The sequence below is a fragment of the Somniosus microcephalus genome, chromosome 7, assembly GCF_052327205.1.
Source record: "Somniosus microcephalus isolate GS21.2 chromosome 7, FLI_Smic_1.0, whole genome shotgun sequence".
Lineage (NCBI taxonomy): Eukaryota > Metazoa > Chordata > Chondrichthyes > Squaliformes > Somniosidae > Somniosus > Somniosus microcephalus.
Genome location: NC_140993.1, coordinates 10,227,762 through 10,248,038, shown reverse-complemented (window position 1 = coordinate 10,248,038; position 20,277 = coordinate 10,227,762). Strand labels below are relative to the sequence as shown.

Genomic DNA, 20,277 nt, shown 5'->3' with positions numbered 1-20,277 from the left:
TCGCTGGGTCAAAATCCTGGAACTCCCTCCCTAACAGCACTGTGGGAGTACCTTCACCACACGGACTGCAACGGTTCAAGAAGGCGGCTCACCACCACCTTCTCAAGGGGCAATTAGGGATGGGCAATAAATGCTGGCCTTGCCAGCGACGCCCACATCCCAGGAATGAATACATTTTTAAAAAGTAAAAAAAATGTTAGCATACAGGTTTTGATCAACTTTATTGGGGCATGACAAAAACCAACCATTAATTTAAACCTCTGTCCCAGCCAATTAGAAAATAGGAATCAGAATGCAAGATAATACTGCAGAATTTACACTTGTTTTACACTGGCTTTAATGTTGCAGCAAAGGCAAACGAGCTCTGCAGGAAATTTAGGTGGAAATTCCTGTCAGCAAAGATCAATGTAAATTTTGATGTAATAGTGCTATCGAGAAAATTCCGAGTCAATAAGGTTGTTAGCTGAGGTTGGACGCTGCGTGTACTGTTACTGCTCATGTACAACTGCAGCCACTCCAAGGCAGGGGCTCAAGTCACCACAGGTTATGTTACTGGCGTTGCCAACCCTCCAGGATTGTCCTGGAGTCGCCAGGAATTAAAGACGAATCTCCGGGACACTGCCACTTTGTTTAGACCGTGAGATGAGACAGAGAGAGAGAGAGCGAGAGGGAGAGAGAGAGTCAGAGACAGAGACAGAGAGAGCCAGAGAGAGAGAGAGAGAGAGAGAGAGAGAGAGAGAGAGAGAGAGGGACAGAGAGAGAGAGCCAGAGAGAGTGAGAGAGAGAGCGAGAGAGAGAGAGAGAGCCAGTGAGAGAGAGAGCCAGAGAGAGACAGCGAGAGAGAGACAGAGAGAGCCAGAGAGAGAGCGAGAGAGAGAGAGAGCCAGAGAGAGAGAGAGAGCCAGAGAGAGAGCGAGAGAGACTGAGAGAGAGAGACAGAGAGAGCGAGAGAGACTGAGAGAGAGACACCGAGAGTGAGAGAGAGACCAAGACCGAGACCGAGAGTGAGAGAAAGACCGAGAGTGAGAGACTGAGAGAGAGAGAGCGAGAGAGACTGAGACCGAGTGAGAGAGAGACCGAGACCGAGAGTGACAGAGAGAGAGAGAGACCGAGACCGAGAGAGAGACCGAGAGTGAAAGACCGAGAGAGTTTGTGCTTTTTTTAAAGAAATTTCTTTCAACACTTTTGTTTATTAGTTATAAAAATATTGGAGATGGGAGAAAAGGCTGTTTGACTGACAGTCAAGAATCATTCAATCGAGTAATGAAGAGTCTGTCTGCTTCCCAGTTGGCTCTGGGAAGACGGGGCGCCACGAGATTGATGTGTGAGGCGACCAATGGCGGGAGCGTGGGGCAGGGGCGGGGGCGGGGCGGTTGGAAGCGGAAGGTCATGTGACGAAACCTCCAGGAATATGTCTAAACAGAGTTGGCGACCCATGTTACCCATGCAAATGCAGCACTCGGTGTATTAGGCAAAACCCAAAAGGATTTTAAAAATACTTTCATTACTTACCGTAAAATGGCAATCAATCTGGCTGGTGAGTTTTTGAACCCTCAACATTGCTCAGTCTTACCTGTGCTTTGTTGAGCTTGATAAACTGCTACATGGCCGTACACAGTAGTGAATCCCGGGTTAATATATCTCAAGGCGATGCGGAACAAATTGAGGTTTCTATTCTCCACATGCACTCTTACCCTCACGTTATTCTGTAAAAGTGAAGTTAATTAACACATGACTGGTGGGGTGATCTAGAAGCAGAGTTAGCAGCAGTGCTAGTGCTAGTCGAGGGAGCTCATGCAGAATAAAGACCAGCCAGTTATAGGGAGATCCTTCAAAGTCAAAGGGAATCACCTCGTACAGATAAATAAGGGTCGGAAGTTGGTTATGTTAAGAGTAGGGAAAGATGGTGGACAAACTAGGTGCAGAAATGAAAGCCACTTACAGTCACAGCAAGAATCAACATTTACTTCCTCAGTGATTGAGATCCTTCCTCTAACAGGCTTTGGGGTACGGTTCTTGTAACGGAAGATTATGCGAAACAGATTAGGAGAAGTCACAGTGATAGACATGACCACCTCTGGCTGGGAAGAAAAAAGCATTCAAAGGAGAATAAGGGAAAACCTGAACTCCACCAACAGCAGAAGAATCACCCTAACTAGCACTGGCACACCACAAAGCAAGCAATAGCGTTGTCTGATCTGTTAACCCCAAACCTGAGCGAGTCAGCAGCAGAGTTATCTAACCAAAAAGATTTTAAAAATACATAACAAGCTCAATTCAAAACCTAAATTACAATATTGCAGAGGATTACACCAAGTTTGTTGTACGATAACTTACAATTGGCGAGCTCTTTATAGTGTGAAAAGTTGAATTCTCATAATATAGCAGGGGACTACCTGCAAACATACATTACTTATACAGGTCACAACTGTATTCTCGTGGAGACTGACTGCGAATATCTAATATAGAATATCACAGAAAGGTTATTCCAGTACTAAACCACCATTAGAAAGAATGGAATATGACCCACAAAATAATGCTGGCAAAGTCCCGTAAAGGTTCGCCCTCTGGGCTAAAAGGGTTACATTACGAGGACAGATTGCACAGACTAGGCCTGTATTCCCTTGAATATAGAAGATTAAGGGATGATCTAATCGAGGTGTTTAAGGTGATTAAAGGAGTTGATAGAGTAGATAGAGAGAAACTATTTCCTCTGGTGGGGGGAGTCCAGAACAAAGGGGCAGAACCAATGTTCACTCTTAATTTTTTTTGGGTGCGCGGCCCTGTCAATTGAAAATTTCAGAACTGAGATTGATAGATTTTTGTTAGGCAAGGGTATTAAGGGTTACGTAACCAAGGCGGGTAAATGGAGTTAAGATACAGATCAGCCATGATCTAAATGGCGGAACAGGCTCGAGGGGCTGAATGGCCCACTCCTGTTCCTGTGTCCCGGTGCTTGCATGCCATAACTTTGGAGGAAGAGCCACGAAAAGCTCAGGAAAATGGCGTTAAGGAGTTGGGAGAACTCCCATGGAAATTCGCCCCCAATAATGTCTATTCATAAGAGTAACTTGCCAGCAGTAATTTTCCTCTAATGACAATGGTTCACCCGGGACACTAGAGAGGGAGCGTGACATTGGAAAAGTACTCTCGTGAAGGAAAAACCAAGCTTAAATGGAAGGAGCAGAGAAAGAGCAATGGGCTGTCAGCTGCATAAACAGAAATGCTGCTTGCTGCATCTGAGAACAAGTAGAGCGACACAGCCAAGTGACTAGAAGACAATCATAATATTTTAACAAAGGACTCCTGCAACTGAAATCATAAAACGTTATATAATTAACTAAACAAACCGCCCGCCTGGGGAAGGGGGAAAATATCTGTACTTACCCAACATAAAAGAACAATCAATCCTCCCTACATCCACATAACATGGCAGTATCTCAACGCATGGGGAGTCACACTGTCATCTGATTTACAAGTGGCTTTCGTGTCGCCTTATGTTGTACTCAGGTTGTGATCAAAACAAATTCAATCGCTGGGATATAACTGGGATGTCAACCTGCTCAACTTTTGCCTGGCTCCGTGAAAGCTGGGCCGGTTACTTTTACTACAAAAACTGATGATTTTTGAGTGGGGTTTAATTTTCCTGAATAACAACAGAAAATGCTGGAAAAACTCAGCAGGTCAGGCAACATCCGTGGAGAGAAATTTGAGTTGAGTTAATTTTCCTGAATTGTGCAACTGCCATGAAAATAAAGCCCACGCAATCACTTACCCCGTCAATAATCTTCCCATCGAGCACAAGCTCGGCACAAGCAGTAAATCATGCAAACACACCCCAAACCCCCTCCCACGAGCATCTACTGTAGTACCTTATTTTCTCAATGAATCCAATTGCCATCTAACATTAAAAATTGCAAGAATTTTTATTTATTAAATGCAGGAAAACATATATATGTTTCTAATTATCTTTTCAAACTTATTGGTATATATTTTCTTTTAATCTCTTTAAATGGGCAAAAGGTTTGCATCGTACAAATTTAGCCAAAGTAAACATGTTGATGAAGCTCCTTACAGCATATTTGAGTCAGACTCTCCTCTCCCCGGACCCTCCTCTCCCCGGACCCCCGGACCCTCCTCTCCCCGGACCCTCCTCTCCCCCGGACCCTCCTCCTCTCCCCCGGACCCTCCTCCTCTCCCCGGACCCTCCTCCTCTTCCCGGACCCTCCTCCTCTCCCCGGACCCTCGTCTCCCTGGACCCCCCTCTCCCCGGACCCTCCGATCCCCCGGACCCTCCTCCTCTCCCCGGACCCTCCTCTCCCCGGACCCTCCTCTCCCCGGACCCTCCTCCCCCCGGACCCCCCTCTCCCCCAGACCCTCCTCCCCCCGGACCCTCCTCTCCCCGGACCCCCTTCTCCCCCGGACCCCCCTCTCCCCGGACCCTCCTCCCTCTCCCCGGACCCTCCTCCCCCCGGACCCTCCTCCTCTCCCCGGACCCTCCCTCTCCCCGGACCCTCCTCTCCCCGGACCCTCCTCCCCCCGGACCCCCCTCTCCCCCGGACCCTCCTCCCCCCGGACCCTCCTCTCCCCAGACCCCCTTCTCCCCCGGACCCCCCTCTCCCCGGACCCTCCTCCCTCTCCCCGGACCCTCCTCCCCCCGGACCCTCCTCTCCCCGGACCCTCCTCCCTCTCCCCGGACCCTCCTCTCCCCGGACCCTCCTCCCTCTCCCCGGACCCCCGTCTCTCCCCGGACCCTCCTCCCTCTCCCCGGACCCTCCTCTCCCCGGACCCCCCTCCCTCCGGACCCCCCTCCCCCCGGACCCTCCATCCCCCGGACCCTCCTCTCCCTGGACCCTCCTCCCCCCGGCCCCTCCTCCCCCCGGCCCCTCCTCCCCCCGGACCCCCCTCTCCCCGGACCCCCCTCTCCCCGGACCCCCCTCTCCCCAGTCCCTCCTCTCCCCGGACCCTCCTCACTCTCCCCGGACCCTCCTCTCCCCGGACCCTCCTCCCTCTCCCCGGACCCTCCTCTCCCTGGACCCTCCTCCCTCTCCCCGGACCCTCCCCCTCTCCCCGGACCCTCCTCTCCCCGGACCCTCCTCTCCCTGGACCCTCCTCCCTCTCCCCGGACCCTCCCCCTCTCCCCAGACCCTCCTCTCCCCGGACCCTCCTCTCCCCCGGACCCTCCTCTCCCCGGACCCTCCTCTCCCCGGACCCTCCTCCCTCTCCCCGGACCCTCCTCCCCCCGGACCCTTCTCTCCCCGGACCCTCCTCCCTCTCCCCAGACCCTTTGATCACATACTTGCACTGTTGACAGTTGAGCGTAGCCCCTCCAGCTGAAGTTCAGGAACTCCTGTGGATCAAAACCAAAGCGAACGGCTCTTCCATTGGGTGTGGTGCCATCTTCAATCTCATACTTCAAATGGTGAAGATCTGGGAAATAGTGGTCCCTCCGTGGCCTTCAAATACAGGTTAGATAGTTTAGACTCGGTGCAAATGACATCGTCATGCAGAAGTTACAATTTATTTAATAGTATTTCTCCATAAAGAAAGACTTGCATTTCTATAGTGCCTTTCACGACCAGAGGATGTCCCAAAGCGCTTTACGGCCTAATGGAGTGTAGTCACTGTTGTAATGTAGGAAACGCGGCAGCCAATTTGTGCACAGCAAGCTCTCACAAACAGCAATGTGATAATGACCAGATCATCTGTTTTAGTGATGTTGGTTGAGGGATAAATGTTGACCAGGGCACCAGGGAGAACTCCCCTGCTCTTCTTTAGCCAGTGCCATGGGATCTTTAACAATCACCCGAGAGGGCCTCTATAAATGTGTGATTAAATACATCCACAGTTGTCAATGCCTCTCTTCAGGTGCCACTTTTAAAACATCAAATTTTAATGAATTGGATTCTCTATTAGCTTGCACTGAGTGTATTGCTATTGGGCACAGCTGTTGCACACACTGGGGAGGATTTCTTTGCTGACAAAGCTGCTTAATTAGTATTACTGCTACAATATGGGGATGCAATTTTATTTTAACATTCAGAGATGCAGACTCGTGAGTAAGCACAGCTGTTCCTGCCCGAAATAAACAGAGTGCGTAAGACCCTGTACTCTTTTGGCGATGCAGTAAACAAATAAACTGTAATTTAAAACATTAAAGGATACTTGATCAATTAAATTAAAATTCCATTGCCGGTGGTGATGATGCACTCCAGTCCCTGCGGTGCCCACCAGTCGCGGAAGACTTCGAGCGTACGGGCGGATACCGCGTGCTCCATCTCCAGGGTCACCTCGGGCGCGAACGTGGCCACAGAAGAGAGGCAGGCAGTCAGGCCGAACAACCCCCTCGACCGCCCGCTGCCTGGACCAGCTGATGGCCACTTTGGCCAGGCCCAGGCCCAGGAGCAGTCCCACGATGAGGTCGCCCGATCAGCCCGCTCCCCTTCGCACCAGGTGACCAAAGATCAGGAGCGTGGGAACTGAAGTGCAGCCAAAAATCGAGGAGCAGCCCCTTCAAATAGTGGAAGAGGGGCTGCAACCTCTCACACTCCACAGATACATGGAACACAGACTCCTCCAGACCGCAGAAAAGGCAGGTGGCCTGGGTGTCCGTGAACCTACTTAAAACTTTATTACACGGGACTGCTCTGTGCATAAGACCCTGTAACTGGCAACTTGGAAATTGGTGTTAATTCAAATGGATAATGGTTAGTAATTTTCTAATATAATGAGGAAACCTCACCTGCCACTAAGCACATGTTGGAAAATTACAAGCAGCGTGTCATCGATTAGGTGAGGCTCAGGGCTACCAGCATTCACTCAGAAAATCCCCTGTAGAAGCTCATGATTTATATATTTGGCGGTTGATGATAGGTAACAAAAATAACAACAACTTGTATTTATATAACACCTTTAAGGTGGTAAAACGTCCCAAGGTGCTACACAGGAGCGTTATCAAACAAAATTTGACACCGAGCCACATAAGGAGATATAAGAGCAGATCAGGTAAGTTTTAAGGAGCGTTTTAAAGGAGGAAAGAGAGATGGAGAAACGGAAAGGTTTAGGGAGGGAATTCCAGAGCTTAGGGCCTTGGCAGCTGAAGGCACGGCCACCAATGACGGAGTGAAGTAAATCGGGGATGCGCAAGAGGCCAGAATTGGGGGCGTGCAGATATCTTGATGGCTCAAAGGGCCAAATGGCCTACTCCTGCTCCTATTTCTTATGTTCTTGGAGGGTTGTAGGGCAGGAGGAGGTTACAGAGATAGGAAGGAGACGAGGCCATGGAGAGATTTGAAAACAAGGATGAGAATTTTAAAATCAAGGCGTTGCTTAACCGGGAGCCAATGTAGGTCAGCGAGCACAGGGGTGATGGGTGAACGGGGCTTGGCGCGAGTTAGGACATGAGTTTTGGATGACCTCAAGTTTATGGAGGGTAGAAGATGGGAGGCTCTGTTATATCTTTCTTTTAAACTATTCCTTATTTCTAACAGTAATGGGAGTTGAGTCTCACAGAGGGGGACTGAAAAAGCGAAGGGGCACAACAAAAAAAATGACTTGAATTTTAGATGTTTTATTCCGGGTTTTCAAGCCCCACACACATATTAAGTACAGAGAACAATGGATTGGTTTCTTACTGGTTGCAAGTGCGTCCCTCTACATTTGGTCTACAATGGCAGGTCCCTGACGACACACTGCAGGTCAGATTAGCAGAGCCGCCGATGTCACACTGGCAGCCTGTCAGTAGAATGAGAGGAAAGAGTAAGAAGTTATCATTTGAAGCATCTTCAAATACTGCAATCCCAGTATTTTTTTTAACAAAAGCAAAATGCTGCGGATGCTGGAAATCTAAAACATAAACAGAAAATGCTGGAAACACTCAGCAGGTCAGGCAGCATCTGTGGAGAGAAAACAGAGATGACATTTCATTAGATGTAACAGCACTTGCTTAAAAACTTGTTAATTCTCTAACACAGCAAGATCCCACAAACAGCAATGAGATAATGACCAGATAATCTGTTTTTTAATGATGTTGGTTGAGGGATAAACATTGGCCAGGAAAATTCCCCATCCCTTATTTGCAATAGTGCCGCGGGATCTTTTATGTCCACCTGAGAGGGCAGATGGCGCCTCGGTTTAACGTCTCATCCGAAAGACGGCACCTCAGGCAGTGCAGCACTCCCTCAGTACTGCACTGGAATGTCAGCCTCCATTTTGTTCTGGAGTGGGGCTTGAACCCATGATCTCTGACTCAAAGGCTACCAACTGAGCCATGGCTGACACTGGCAAGAGCATATTTGTTGCCCATCCCAGTTGCCCTGTGGAAGTGGTGGCGGACGTTCTCCTTGAACTGCCGCAACCCTTGTGGTGAAGGTGCTCCCACAAAATGGTGTTAGGTAGGGAATTCCAGGATATTGACTCAGTGACATTGAAGGAACGGCGATATCTGCCCAAGTCAGGATGGTGTGTGACTTGGAGGGGAACCTGGAGCTGATGGTATTCCCCATGATACTGCTGCTCTTAGTGGCAGAGGTCGCAGGGGAGGGAGGTGCTATCGAAGTAAGCTCGGTGAGTTGCTGCTGTGGCTCCTGTAGATAGTACACACTGCAGCCTCATCGCACAGGTGATGGAAGTGTTGGATATCGAGCCCAATGGCAGGGGCGCCAATCAAGCAAACTGCTCTGTCTTGGGTGGCATCAAGATTCTTCAGTGTTGTTGTGGTTGCCCCCAACCAGGTGAATGGTGAGTATTCCATCACACTCCTGACGAGGGATTAGTCTTGAGGGGTCAAGAGGTGAGCCAACCATCGCAGAGTCCCCAGTTGCTGCCGTGCTCTTGCAGTTACAATAATAACTTTCATTTGTATGGTGCCTTTAACGTAGAAAAATATCCCAAGCCGCTTCATAGGTAATCTTAAAAAATAGATGCTGAGCCAATGTCGGAGTGATAAGGAGTGGGCTTTATGAAGAGTTTTAAAGGAGGGGGAGAAGGAGCTGAAGAGACAGAGAGGGTTTATGGAAAGAATTCCAGAGCGTGAGCCTGTGCACCTGAAGACAGGCTCTCAATGGTGGGGTAGTGGAATCGGAGGAACAGTGAGTTCAGGAGAGCGTGCAAGATAAAGAGAGACAGAACGTGCCCAGGTATGGGGCTGATGGACAATGTTCCCTGTAATTTTTTTTTGGGTGCACGGCCCCTTTAACGGGCTGCGCAGCCTATTAGGAAAAGCCGGACCTGGGCTGCATGGGACCGGCAGAGAGCTGTGTGTATTCTGTCCTTTACAGGGGTGAGTTGAAACTCCAGCCATCAGTGTTTCCGGGTCTCAGTAGAGTTTGCTGTTGGTCTTCCAGACATCAACTGGAGTTAGAGCAGGAGTTTGCCATAATGGCCGAGCAATTTTAAAGACATAGCACCTTTAACATAGTAAAACAGCCCAAGGCGCTTCCCAAGAGTTTTATCAAACAAAGTTGGACACCAAGCAACACAAGGAGATATTAGGACAGGTGACCAAAAGCTTGGACAAAAGTAGGTTCTAAGGAGTGTCTTAAAGGAGGAGAGAGGTAGAGAGGCGGAGAGGTTTAGGGAGGGAATTCCAGAGCTCAGGGCCCAGGCAGCTGAAGGCACGGCCGCCAATGGTGGAGCGATTAAAATCAGGAATGCGCAAGAAGCCTGAATTGGAGGAGAGCAGAATTGGTAGATGGGAGGCTGGCCAAGAGAGCGTTGGCATAGTCGAGTCTGGAGGTAACAAAGGCATGGATGAGGGTTTCAGCAGCAGATGAGCTGAGGCAGGGGCGGAGTCGGGCGATGTTACGGAGGTGGAAGTAGGCGGCCTTGGTGATGGAATAGATGAGGTCAGAAGCTCATCTGGGGATCAAGTATGACATCAAGGTTTGCGAACAGTGTGGTTCAGCCTTAGACAGTTGCCAGGGAGAGGGATGGAGTCGGTGGCTAGGGAACGGAGTTCATGGCGGGGACTGAAGACAACGGCTTCGGTCTTCCCAATATAGGAAACTTTGGTTTATCCGGAGGTTAACTGTCCGGAATGCTTGAGCCACCGGCAAAAATCAGGAGCCGTTTCGTTAGTTTTTTTTTCTTTTTGTTGCTTTTTTTTCACCAGTCAGGCTCTGCAAGGTCTCGCTGAAGCTGTTGCTAAGCTACAGAGATGCTTGCAAGGTACGGCCGACTGTTTAGAAGCTGTTGCTAAGCAACAGGGTTTGTTGCCAGATACGGAGCTCAAAATCTCCGTATGTTTCAACATTAGCGCTGGTTTGTCCGGCAGTTTTGATGGGACGGCAACAGCTCGGTCCCGTCGGTGCCGGATAGCACAAAGTTTCCTGTACTTAGTTGGGAGGAAATTTCTGCTCATCCAGTACTGGATGTCGGACAAGCCGTGTAACAATTCAGAGAGCGTGGCGGAGACGAGAGAGGTGGTGGTGAGGTAGAGCTGGGTGTTGTCGGCATACATGTGGAAACTGACGCTCTGTTTTCAGATGATGCCGACTATAAACAAGCCCTCGTGAAATTCCAGGGGGACTTCTCAGTTTGTTCTGGGTTACCCCGTATTTTGAGGATGAATATGGCAAGGCATCACGTATTATATCACAAAAATAAATATTTAGGTTGGTCCAGTCTTTACTGTTAATATTTTGGCTCACCTTGACAACCAAAGTAGTTCTTCTCTTCTAAGGCATAATGTCCTTCCTTACACCAATCACAGAGCTCACCGCATACGTTAGACTTACAGAAGCAATGGCCATCATCCTAAAACATTAAGGTCACAGTTTAAACGCAAAACAAAATCTTCCTGTGTAACTACTGTTACTGCTCATGGTCTTGCTAATCCTGCAATTTCCCCTGTAGGGGGAGGGACACACCCCAATCTACATCGAAGGGGCTGAGGTGGAGAGGGTCAGCAGCTTCAAATTCCTGGGTGTATTCATTACGGAGGACTTAACGTGGTCTCATCACATTGACGTTGTAACCAAGAAGGCATGCCAACGCCTGTTCTTCCTCAGGAGACTGAAGAAATTTGGAATGGCCCCCCAGATTCTCACCAACTTCTACCGGTGCACCATCGAGAGTATCCTGTCCGGCTGCATCACTACCTGGTATGGCAACTGCACCGCCACAGACCTCAAGGCTCTACAGATGGTAGTGAAAGCTGCACAACACACTATAGGAATTAAACTACCTGCTGTGCAGGATATCTACCCCGAGAGGTGCCGGGGGAAGGCCCTGAGAATCATTAATGACGCGAGTCACCCCAGCCACAACCTCTTCGCCCTGCTCCCGTCCGGTAAGAGATACCGAAGCATACGGTCTCGTACCAACAGGTTTCGAAACAGCTTCTACCCCCAGGCCATAAGACTCATGAACGATTAATTTATTATTATTTATTACTGTTGTTTTATTTATTATTACTGTCTTTCTATTAGTATTTCTATTAGTATTTTTATCATTGTTATGCCATATTTATTCCAATGTTGGGAGGACTCGTAAAAATCAACATTTCATTGTGCAGTACACACGTCTGCTGCCTATATGACAAATAAAATTGAATTGAATTGAATTGTATGCTCACCTGATTGCATTCTCCAATCCCGCTAATTGTACCGATTGCACTACAGCGACATTCTGCAATATGGAAAAAAAAGGAACCTGGGTTGAGCTTATTTCAGATCTTCATTCACTCTCAGTTAGAAATGACAGCAGCATATTGATGTAAAAGGATCTCTTCATAGAATGATACAGCACAGAAGGCCATTTGGCCCATCGTGCCTGTGCCGGCTCTTTGAGCGAGCTCTCCAATTAGCCCCACTCCCCCTCGCTCTTTCCCCCATAGCCCTGCAAATTTTTCCCTTTCCAGTATTTATCCAACTCCCTTTTGAAAGTCACTATTGAATCTGCTTCCACCGCTCTTTCAGGCAGCGCGTTCCAGATCACAACAACTCGCTGCGTAAAAACAATTCTCCTCATCTCCCCCTCTGGTTCTTTTGCCAATGACCTTAAGTCTGTGTCCTCTGGTTACCGACCCTCCTGCCAGTGGAAACAGTTTCTCCCCATCTACTCTATCAAAACCCTTCATGATTTTGAACGCCTCTATTAAATCTCCCCTTAACCTTCTTTGCTCCAAGGAGAACAGCTTCTCCAGTCTCTCCACATAACTGTAGTCCCTCATCCCTGGTACCATTTTAGTGAATCTCTTCCGCACCCTCTCCAAGGCCTTGATATCCTTCCTAAAATGCTGTGCCCAGAATTGGAAACAATACTCCAGCTGGGGCCCAATCAGTGATTTATAAAGGTTTAACATAACTTCCTTGCTCTTCTGAAAAGTTATTAAAAAAAAGTATTGCTATTTTTATCCTCTTCCTTTTCTTGGTGTCTCCATATCACTTTAGCGATGGGTCTGAATCACATTCCGCCGATTTTCCTCCGTTCATGTGGCAAAGTATCTGGATTCTGCTCAGTGCCAGAGAGAGAGAGAGAATGTCCTTGAGGGGGTCAAAGACAGAATCTATTTGGTTGGAGTTAAGAAACAATAGAGGAGCGAGTGCGCTACTTGGTGTATTTTATCGACCACCAAATAGTGGGAGGGAAAGAGAGGAGCAGATTTTCAGGGCAATTACTGAGAGGTGCTTGAACTATAGAGTAGTGATAATGGGAGACTTTAACTACCCCAATATTGAATGGGACAGTGATTGTGTTAAGGGCAGATAGGAGGAGGAATTTCTGAAGTGTATTCAGGAGAGCTTTCTTGATCAGTATGTTTCCTGCCCCACGGGAATAGTGATCATAGTATCATAAGGTTTAGAATAGTTATGAAGAAGGACAAGGCACAATCTAGGCTAAAAATACTTAACTGGAGAAGGGCTAATATCAACGAATTGAGGAAGGATCTGGCCCAGGTAAATTCGAGTCAAATTACATTACTAGATGAATGCTTCCAACATTGTACTGCGTACAGTTCTGGTCTCCAGATTACAAAAAGGATATGGAAGCACTGGAGAACGTGCAAAAAATACCTACAAGGATGAAACCGGAATTGAGATTTTACAATTATCAGGAAAGATTGAACAGGCTGGGGCTCTTTTGTCTACAAAAGGGGAGGCTGAGGGGTGACCATATAGAGGTCATTAAAATTATGATAGGGTGCGATAGGATAGACGTAGAGAAATGTTCTCGCCTGTGGGGGGAGTCCAAAACTAGGGGCCATAAATATAAGATAGACACTAAAGAATTCAGGAGAAACTTCCCTACCCAAAGAGTGGTGAGAATGTGGAACTCGCTGCCACAGGGAGTGGTTGAGGCGAATCGCGTAGATGTATTTAAGGAGAAGCTGAATAAACACATGAGGGAGGATGTAGTGTATGTACCTTGAAGAAGGAACTATATTCTGCAGCCCCTGTATACTGCAGTACCAGTAGTGACCACCCCTGTATATAAGCCTGTGTAGTAACTTTGTATAGTAGTTCCAGTTTTGTCTCCATTCAGTAAACACCTGTTATAACCAACTTCTGCAGTCCGTGTCTCAATTACACACGGACGTTACATTGGCGACGAACAGATCCGAACTTACCTACAGTTCTGCACCACCTCACGGGGATCCATCCCTGAAGCGAAGTTGTTAGAGGTCGAGGCCAGAAGGAAGAAATACAAAAAGAAAAAAACAAACAGAAGAAACGGGCGTCGACCGTGGGCAACCGCCCTCTGATTCATCGAATTCGAAGATTTGCAGGAGAGGCTGTCGAGAGCTGGGCTTGGTTCTCCAGTCTATGGTGTTCCAGCTAATCGGGCTGGTGGCAGGTAGTACACTGATCCTTCCTGGGCTGCGGCGGGCTAGAGCTCGATCGGGTGGCTTTTCAACGGGGCCGAGCAGCGTTGTCGGGAAGAGGAGAGAGGGAGGGTGGAGCACACAGGGCGTGGCCGGTGCTACGAAGCCGGGCAGCGTACAGACCCGAGAAGAGGGAGGAAAGTGTCCCATAGGGTCTGCTCTGACGACGGGAACAGTAAATAAAATAAAAGAAATTAGAAGCGCAGAAAGCCGCGAGGAGCTGCAGTTTGCCACGGGGACCGCGGAGAGCGGCGTTGGCAGCAGCGCGGGGGGGGAAGTGCGCGAAGACCATAGGGCGTCGCCATCAAGGCATAACAACGCCAGCAACAGCGCTGGCAGCAGCGGAAAAGACAGAAAGCGCGGGAAGCGCCATCTTAATCCAGCGGTGAAGAAGGCAAAGCGCGGGAGGCGCCATTTTGTTCAATCGGGGAAGAAGGCAAAGCGCGGGAGGCGCCATCTTAGATCTCCAAATGCCGAAGACTGGCAATATCACTGCCTTCGATAATGCAATAGAAGACTGGACCACGTATGTGGAAAGAGTCGAAGTATATTGCAAGGCAAATGAAGTAGCCGATGAGAAAAAGGCATCGGTACTACTAAACTTAATGGGCGCAAGAACGTACGGCCTATTGCGGAACCTGATCACTCCAGTCAAACCGATGGAGAAGAGTTTTAACGAAATTGTTGATATCCTACAGGAACACCTAAATCCTACACCGCTGCTGATAGCAGAAAGATTTAAATTCCACAAGAGAAATCAGCATAAAGATGAGAGCAATGCTGATTACCTTATGGAACTACGCAAGCTATCAAAGCACTGCCAGTTCGGAGCAGGACTGGCAGATACCCTACGGGACAAATTTGTCTGTGGACTCCTGAGTGAAGGAACCCAGAAGAGGTTACTCTCAGAGAAAGAGCTGACGCTAGATAAGGCTTTCAGCGTGGCAGTATCGTACGAAGCAGCAGCAAGGGGAGCTGCGGAAATACAGCAAAAGCCACAGGAATACGGCCAACATGAAATGACACGGGGATTTGCAAAATGTTATCGCTGCGGCAGAACAACCCATGACCAGAAGGACTGCTGGTCCAAGGACAAAACATGCAGGCAATGCGGAAAGATGGGACACATTGCACGAGTTTGCAGGTCCGGAAAGAAGACTAACGACAACAAAAAGACTACTAAGGAAAAGTACAGGAAAGTACAAAAGATGACGGACAGTAGTTCCGAAGGCCAGAAGAGCGATAGTGAATCCGGGAACAAGAGATTAAGCTGTCTCAAACTACACAATGTAATCACAAAAGAGGATCACTGAACCATTTGGGTCACCCTCACGATAGCAGGGTCCCAAGTCAAAATGGAATTGGATACAGGATCAGCCCCGACCGTCATGAATCGACGAGACTACGAGCGGCTATTCACATACATACCCTTGAAAGACACATCCATTGTCTTGAAGACATATACGGGGCAGAAAGTATACCCCAGAGGGAAAATAAGGGTGCCTGTCGAATACAATGGCAAGGAAATACAGAAATTGTATCTGTACATACTGCAAGATGGTGGACCACCGTTATTGGGACGTGAATGGATCAGGAAGATAAGTTTAGACTGGCACTCCATTCAGGCACTGACTGTGGCTGGTAAAAAGGGTGACAACGTCACACCTGGACGATTGTCAAAAATCTTGGCTAACGCTAAAGAGGTATTTCAACAAGAACTGGGAACTCTTAAAGGCGTAACCGCCTTGATAGAAATAGAAGAGAATGCAATTCCCAAGTTTTTCAAAGCAAGACCGGTACCGTATGCAATTCGCCCAGCCGTCGAGGCAGAGCTGGAGAATCTGGAGAATGCAGGCGAGTTAACTAAGGTAGACTGGAGCGAGTGGGCGACACCCATCGTTCCTGTCATGAAGAAAACGTTAAACAATAAGTCTGAGGAGCCAAGGAAGGTTCGCATCTGTGGGGACTTCAAGGTGACTGTGAACCCAGTCCTTCACACAGTACAGTATCCTCTTCCGAGGATAGAAGATATTTTCGCCTCACTATCTGGAGGGAAACGTTTTACAAAAATTGACCTAGCGCAAGCATATTTGCAGATGGAGGTTGAAGAATCCTCTAGGAAATATCTCACGATAAACACTCACAAAGGTCTTTACCAGTATAATCGACTGGTATTCAGATTTGCATCAGCTCCGGCTATATGGCAAAGAGCGATGGAACAAGTCCTGCAAGGGATTCCGGGGACTCAGTGTTGCTTGGACGATATCCTAGTGACAGGTGAAAATGACAGTGAACACCTTGCCAACCTAGAGCAGGTGCTCACTAGACTAAGAGAACATGGGCTACGAGCCAATCGCCCCAAGTGCGAGTTTTTTAAGAAACAAATATCGTATTGTGGCCACGTGATTGATGAAGAGGGGTTACATAAGTCCTCTGACAAAATTGAAGCGGTAGTTAAGGCTCCAGCGCCTGAAAATGTGTCGCAACTGAGGTCATTCCTCGGATTGGTGAATTACTACCATAAGTTTTTGCCGAATTTGTCCACAATTCTGCACCCACTGAACGCCCTGCTACAAACTGGAGTAGCATGGAAATGGAGCGATGAATGTAAGCGGGCCTTTCAGAAGTGTAAAGGCCTGATCACTTCAAGAGAAGTATTGGCTCACTACAACCCATCACTACCGATAAGAGTGGCGTGTGATGCGTCTCCCTACGGCGTTGGAGCGGTACTGTCACATAAATCCTTTGATGGTTCAGAGAGGCCGATAGTTTTTGCGTCACGCTCGTTAACTGCAGCCGAGCGTAACTACGCCCAGATTGACAGAGAGGCCCTCAGCCTGGTGTGGGGGGTTAAGAAGTTCAATCACTACCTGCACGGACAGAAATTTACTCTACTAACTGATCATCAACCTCTTGTCTCCATTTTCAACCCTAAGAAGGGCATCCCGATAATGACAGCACAACGGCTACAGAGGTGGTCCCTTTTCCTAGGGGCACACCAATATGACATCGAATACAAAGGAACTAAACAGCATGGGATTGTCGCGCCTACCGTTGCCGACGGTGGAAGAAGCACCTGCAGTGGATCCTGTGGAGATATTCCACTCGACCATAATCGAATGTCTACCTGTGACGAATGCAAACATAGAAAAGGAAACACGAAATGACCCGACACTCTTCAGGGTCTATGATTTAACGGTGAAGGGATGGCCAGCACATGGCGAACCACTGTTGCCAGCATTCTCGCCGAGAAGAGAACAGCTGTCAGTGTGCCGAGGAACCTTGATGTGTGGATCCAGAGTAGTAATTCCACCCAAATTGAAGGATAGAGTGCTCAATGAGCTTCATGAGGGTCATCTGGGAGGGGTAAAAATGAAGAACTTAGCCAGAGCGTTTGTGTGGTGGCCGGGAATCGATAGAGAAATCGAAGAGATGACCAAGAGCTGTACAGGATGCCAGAAGGTCCAAAACGCCCCACCACAAGCCCCTCTACATCCATGGGAGTGGCCCTCATCTCCATGGCAAAGGGTACACATTGATTTTGCTGGTCCATTTATGGACTCGATGTTTTTAATTGCGGTGGATGAACATTCAAAGTGGCTAGAGGTAATAAAAATGTCCTCAACCACCACAGAAAAAACTATCACCGTCTTACGAACCATATTCGCCAGAAATGGGCTGCCTGAACAGATTTGCTCCGACAATGGACCACAGTTTGTGTCTGAAGAGTTCCGGAGGTTCTTAAAGAACAATGGTGTTAAGCATTACACATCCGCCCCATATCATCCAGCCACCAATGGATTGGCTGAGAGGTTCGTTCAAACATTCAAGAAGGCTATCAAGGCAATGTGTAATGAAGACATACCCCTACAACACAAGGTGGATAACTTCTTGTTTGCCTACCGGAATGTGACACATGCGGTTACCAACCAAACTCCAGCCATGATGTTCTTCAATCGAAGACTAAGATGCCGCTTGGATTTGGTTAAGCCAAACATCAGAAGAGATGTGGAGAACAGGCAGTTTCAGAATATGAATGAAAGGCCAACCAGGAGTTTCAAGATAGGTCAACCAGTTTTGGCCCGGGACTACCGCACAGAGAAATGGCAGCCAGGAACGATCTGCACACGGCAAGGACCTCTAATGTATACCATGGACGTTGGAGAGAGCATTGTAAGACGCCATGCTGACCAGATTCTAGAGTCACTGGAAAACGTCAAATCTACACCACGATCCTATACACCTGGTGATGAAACCGAAGTACCAATTGCATCTACCTCAGAATCGGTGATATTGGAAGCAGACAAACCAAACAACGACGTTGATCCCGAATCAACTTTGCCAGAAGAACCTGATACCCCAAAGAGGCGTTATCCGGACAGAATCAGGAAGCCTCCTCAAAGACTGAATTTATAATTGATTAACTTCAGCTAATGTATATAGCAACTGTGATTGTAAATATGTTATTTAATTATTAATCGAATGTTATGTACTGTTTAGCTAAAAGGGGAGGAATTGTAGTGTATGTACCTTGAAGAAGGAACTATATTCTGCAGCCCCTGTATACTGCAGTACCAGTAGTGACCACCCCTGTATATAAGCCTGTGTAGTAACTTTGTATAGTAGTTCCAGTTTTGTCTCCATTCAGTAAACACCTGTTATAACCAACTTCTGCAGTCTGTGTCTCAATTACACACGGATGTTACAGAGGAAGGAATAGAAGGTTATGCTGATAGGGTGAGATGAAGTGGGGTGGGAGGAGGCTCGTGTGGAGCATAAACACCGGCACGGACCAGTTGGGTTTTAATGGCCTGTGCAGTGAATTCTATGTAATTCTATGATCTGTAGTACTTAGCGTTTTTGGTAGTTATTTAAATATGAGCATTAAAGGAATGGATTTTATTAGGTTTATTGAAACTGAATGAGTAATCCTCATTGACAACTTAAAACTATTGATATCAAATAATCAATACTGAATTATATCAGATGTATTCACTGCTAAATATCACATATATAGGATTACACAGGATATACGGCACAGAAACAGGCCATTCGGCCCAACCAGTCCATGCCGGCGTTTATGCTCCACTCGAGCCTCCTCCCGTCTTTCCTCATCTAACTCTTTTAAGACGCTCCTTAAAACCTACCTCTTTGACCAAGCTTTTGGTCATCTGCCCTAATTTCCCCTTATGTGGCTCGGTGTCAAATTTTTTGTCTTATAATACTCCTGTGAAGCGCCTTGGGATGTTTTACTATGTTAAAGGCGCTATATAAATACAAGTTGTTGCTGTTGTTCTATCAGCATAACCCTCCATTTCCTTCTCCCTCATGTGCTTATCTAGTCTCCCCTAAAATGCGTCGATATTATTCACTTCAACCACTCCCTGTGGTAGCGAGTTCCACATTCTCACCACTCTCTGGGTAAAGAAGTTTCTCCTGAATTCCCTATTGGATTTCTTGGTGACTATCTTATATTGATGGCCTCTAGTTATGCTCTTCCCCACAAGTGGAAACACTCTCTCTGTATCCACTCTATCAAAACCTTTCATAATTTTAAAGACCTCTATTAGGTCACCCCTCAGCCTTCTCTTTTCAAAAGAAAAGAGACCCAGCCTGTTCATCCTTTCCTGGTAGGTATACCCTTGCATTTCTGGTATCATCCTTGTAAATCTTCTCTGCACCCTCTCCAGTGCCTCTATATCCTCTTTATAATATGGTGACCAGAACTGCACGCAGTACTCCAAGTGTGGTTTAACCAAGGTTTGATACAGGTTTAGCTTAACTTCCCTACTTTTCAATTCTATCCCTTTAGATATAAACCCTAGTGCTTGGTTTGCTTTTTCTTGGTAACCTGTGTCACTACTTTCGGTGATTTGTGTATTTGTACTCCGAGATCCCTTTGCTCTTCTACCCCATTTAGATTCATATTTTCCAAGTAATATGTGGCCTCCCTAATTTTCTTACCAAAATGTAATACCTCACATTTATCTGTGTTGAATTTTATTTGCCAATTATATGCCCATTCTTCAAGTTTATTAATGTCCTCCTGTGGCGGTTCCACCGGGTGTCCCTTACATATATAATGTACATAATTCACTTTAACCTAACTGTATGTATATTGCTTACCTGTTTGGGCCGTTGCCCCTTTAACTTACCTGTTTGGGCCGTTACCCCTTTAAGACGCGCCCTAGCGCACTGACGTCACGTCGGCCGCCGGCCTAGTTTGGCCATCCGCTCCCTCAACGGTCGCAACGGCCAACCACAGTGTCGGGTGCCTCTCCCGCTCCCGCGACGTATCGGCGCGGGTCACGTGACCGCCCCAAGCGCGGGCGAACGCGCTGACGTCACGACGCGGTCATGTGACGCCCGAAGCGCGGGAAAACACAGCCGAGCGTGATGACGTCATCACGCTATCCAGAGGACTGCGGACTCAGTCCTCGTGGCGTCCCCGC

The 20,277-nt window shown here is 47.8% G+C and overlaps 1 protein-coding gene across 1 annotated transcript in view; it reads right to left on the bottom strand.

The window, feature by feature from the left end:
* The window catches only part of lama3 (laminin, alpha 3), a 340,063-nt gene that overhangs the window by 199,455 nt on the left and 120,331 nt on the right, over window positions 1–20,277 (bottom strand). The window contains exons 20-24 of the mRNA XM_085993930.1: window positions 11,576–11,628; window positions 10,650–10,755; window positions 7,635–7,734; window positions 5,300–5,456; window positions 1,615–1,706 (exon numbers count right to left, since the gene is read on the bottom strand). Coding sequence (XP_085850056.1) covers window positions 1,615–1,706; window positions 5,300–5,456; window positions 7,635–7,734; window positions 10,650–10,755; window positions 11,576–11,628 — 508 coding nt within the window. The remainder of the gene's footprint in view (window positions 1–1,614; window positions 1,707–5,299; window positions 5,457–7,634; window positions 7,735–10,649; window positions 10,756–11,575; window positions 11,629–20,277) is intronic.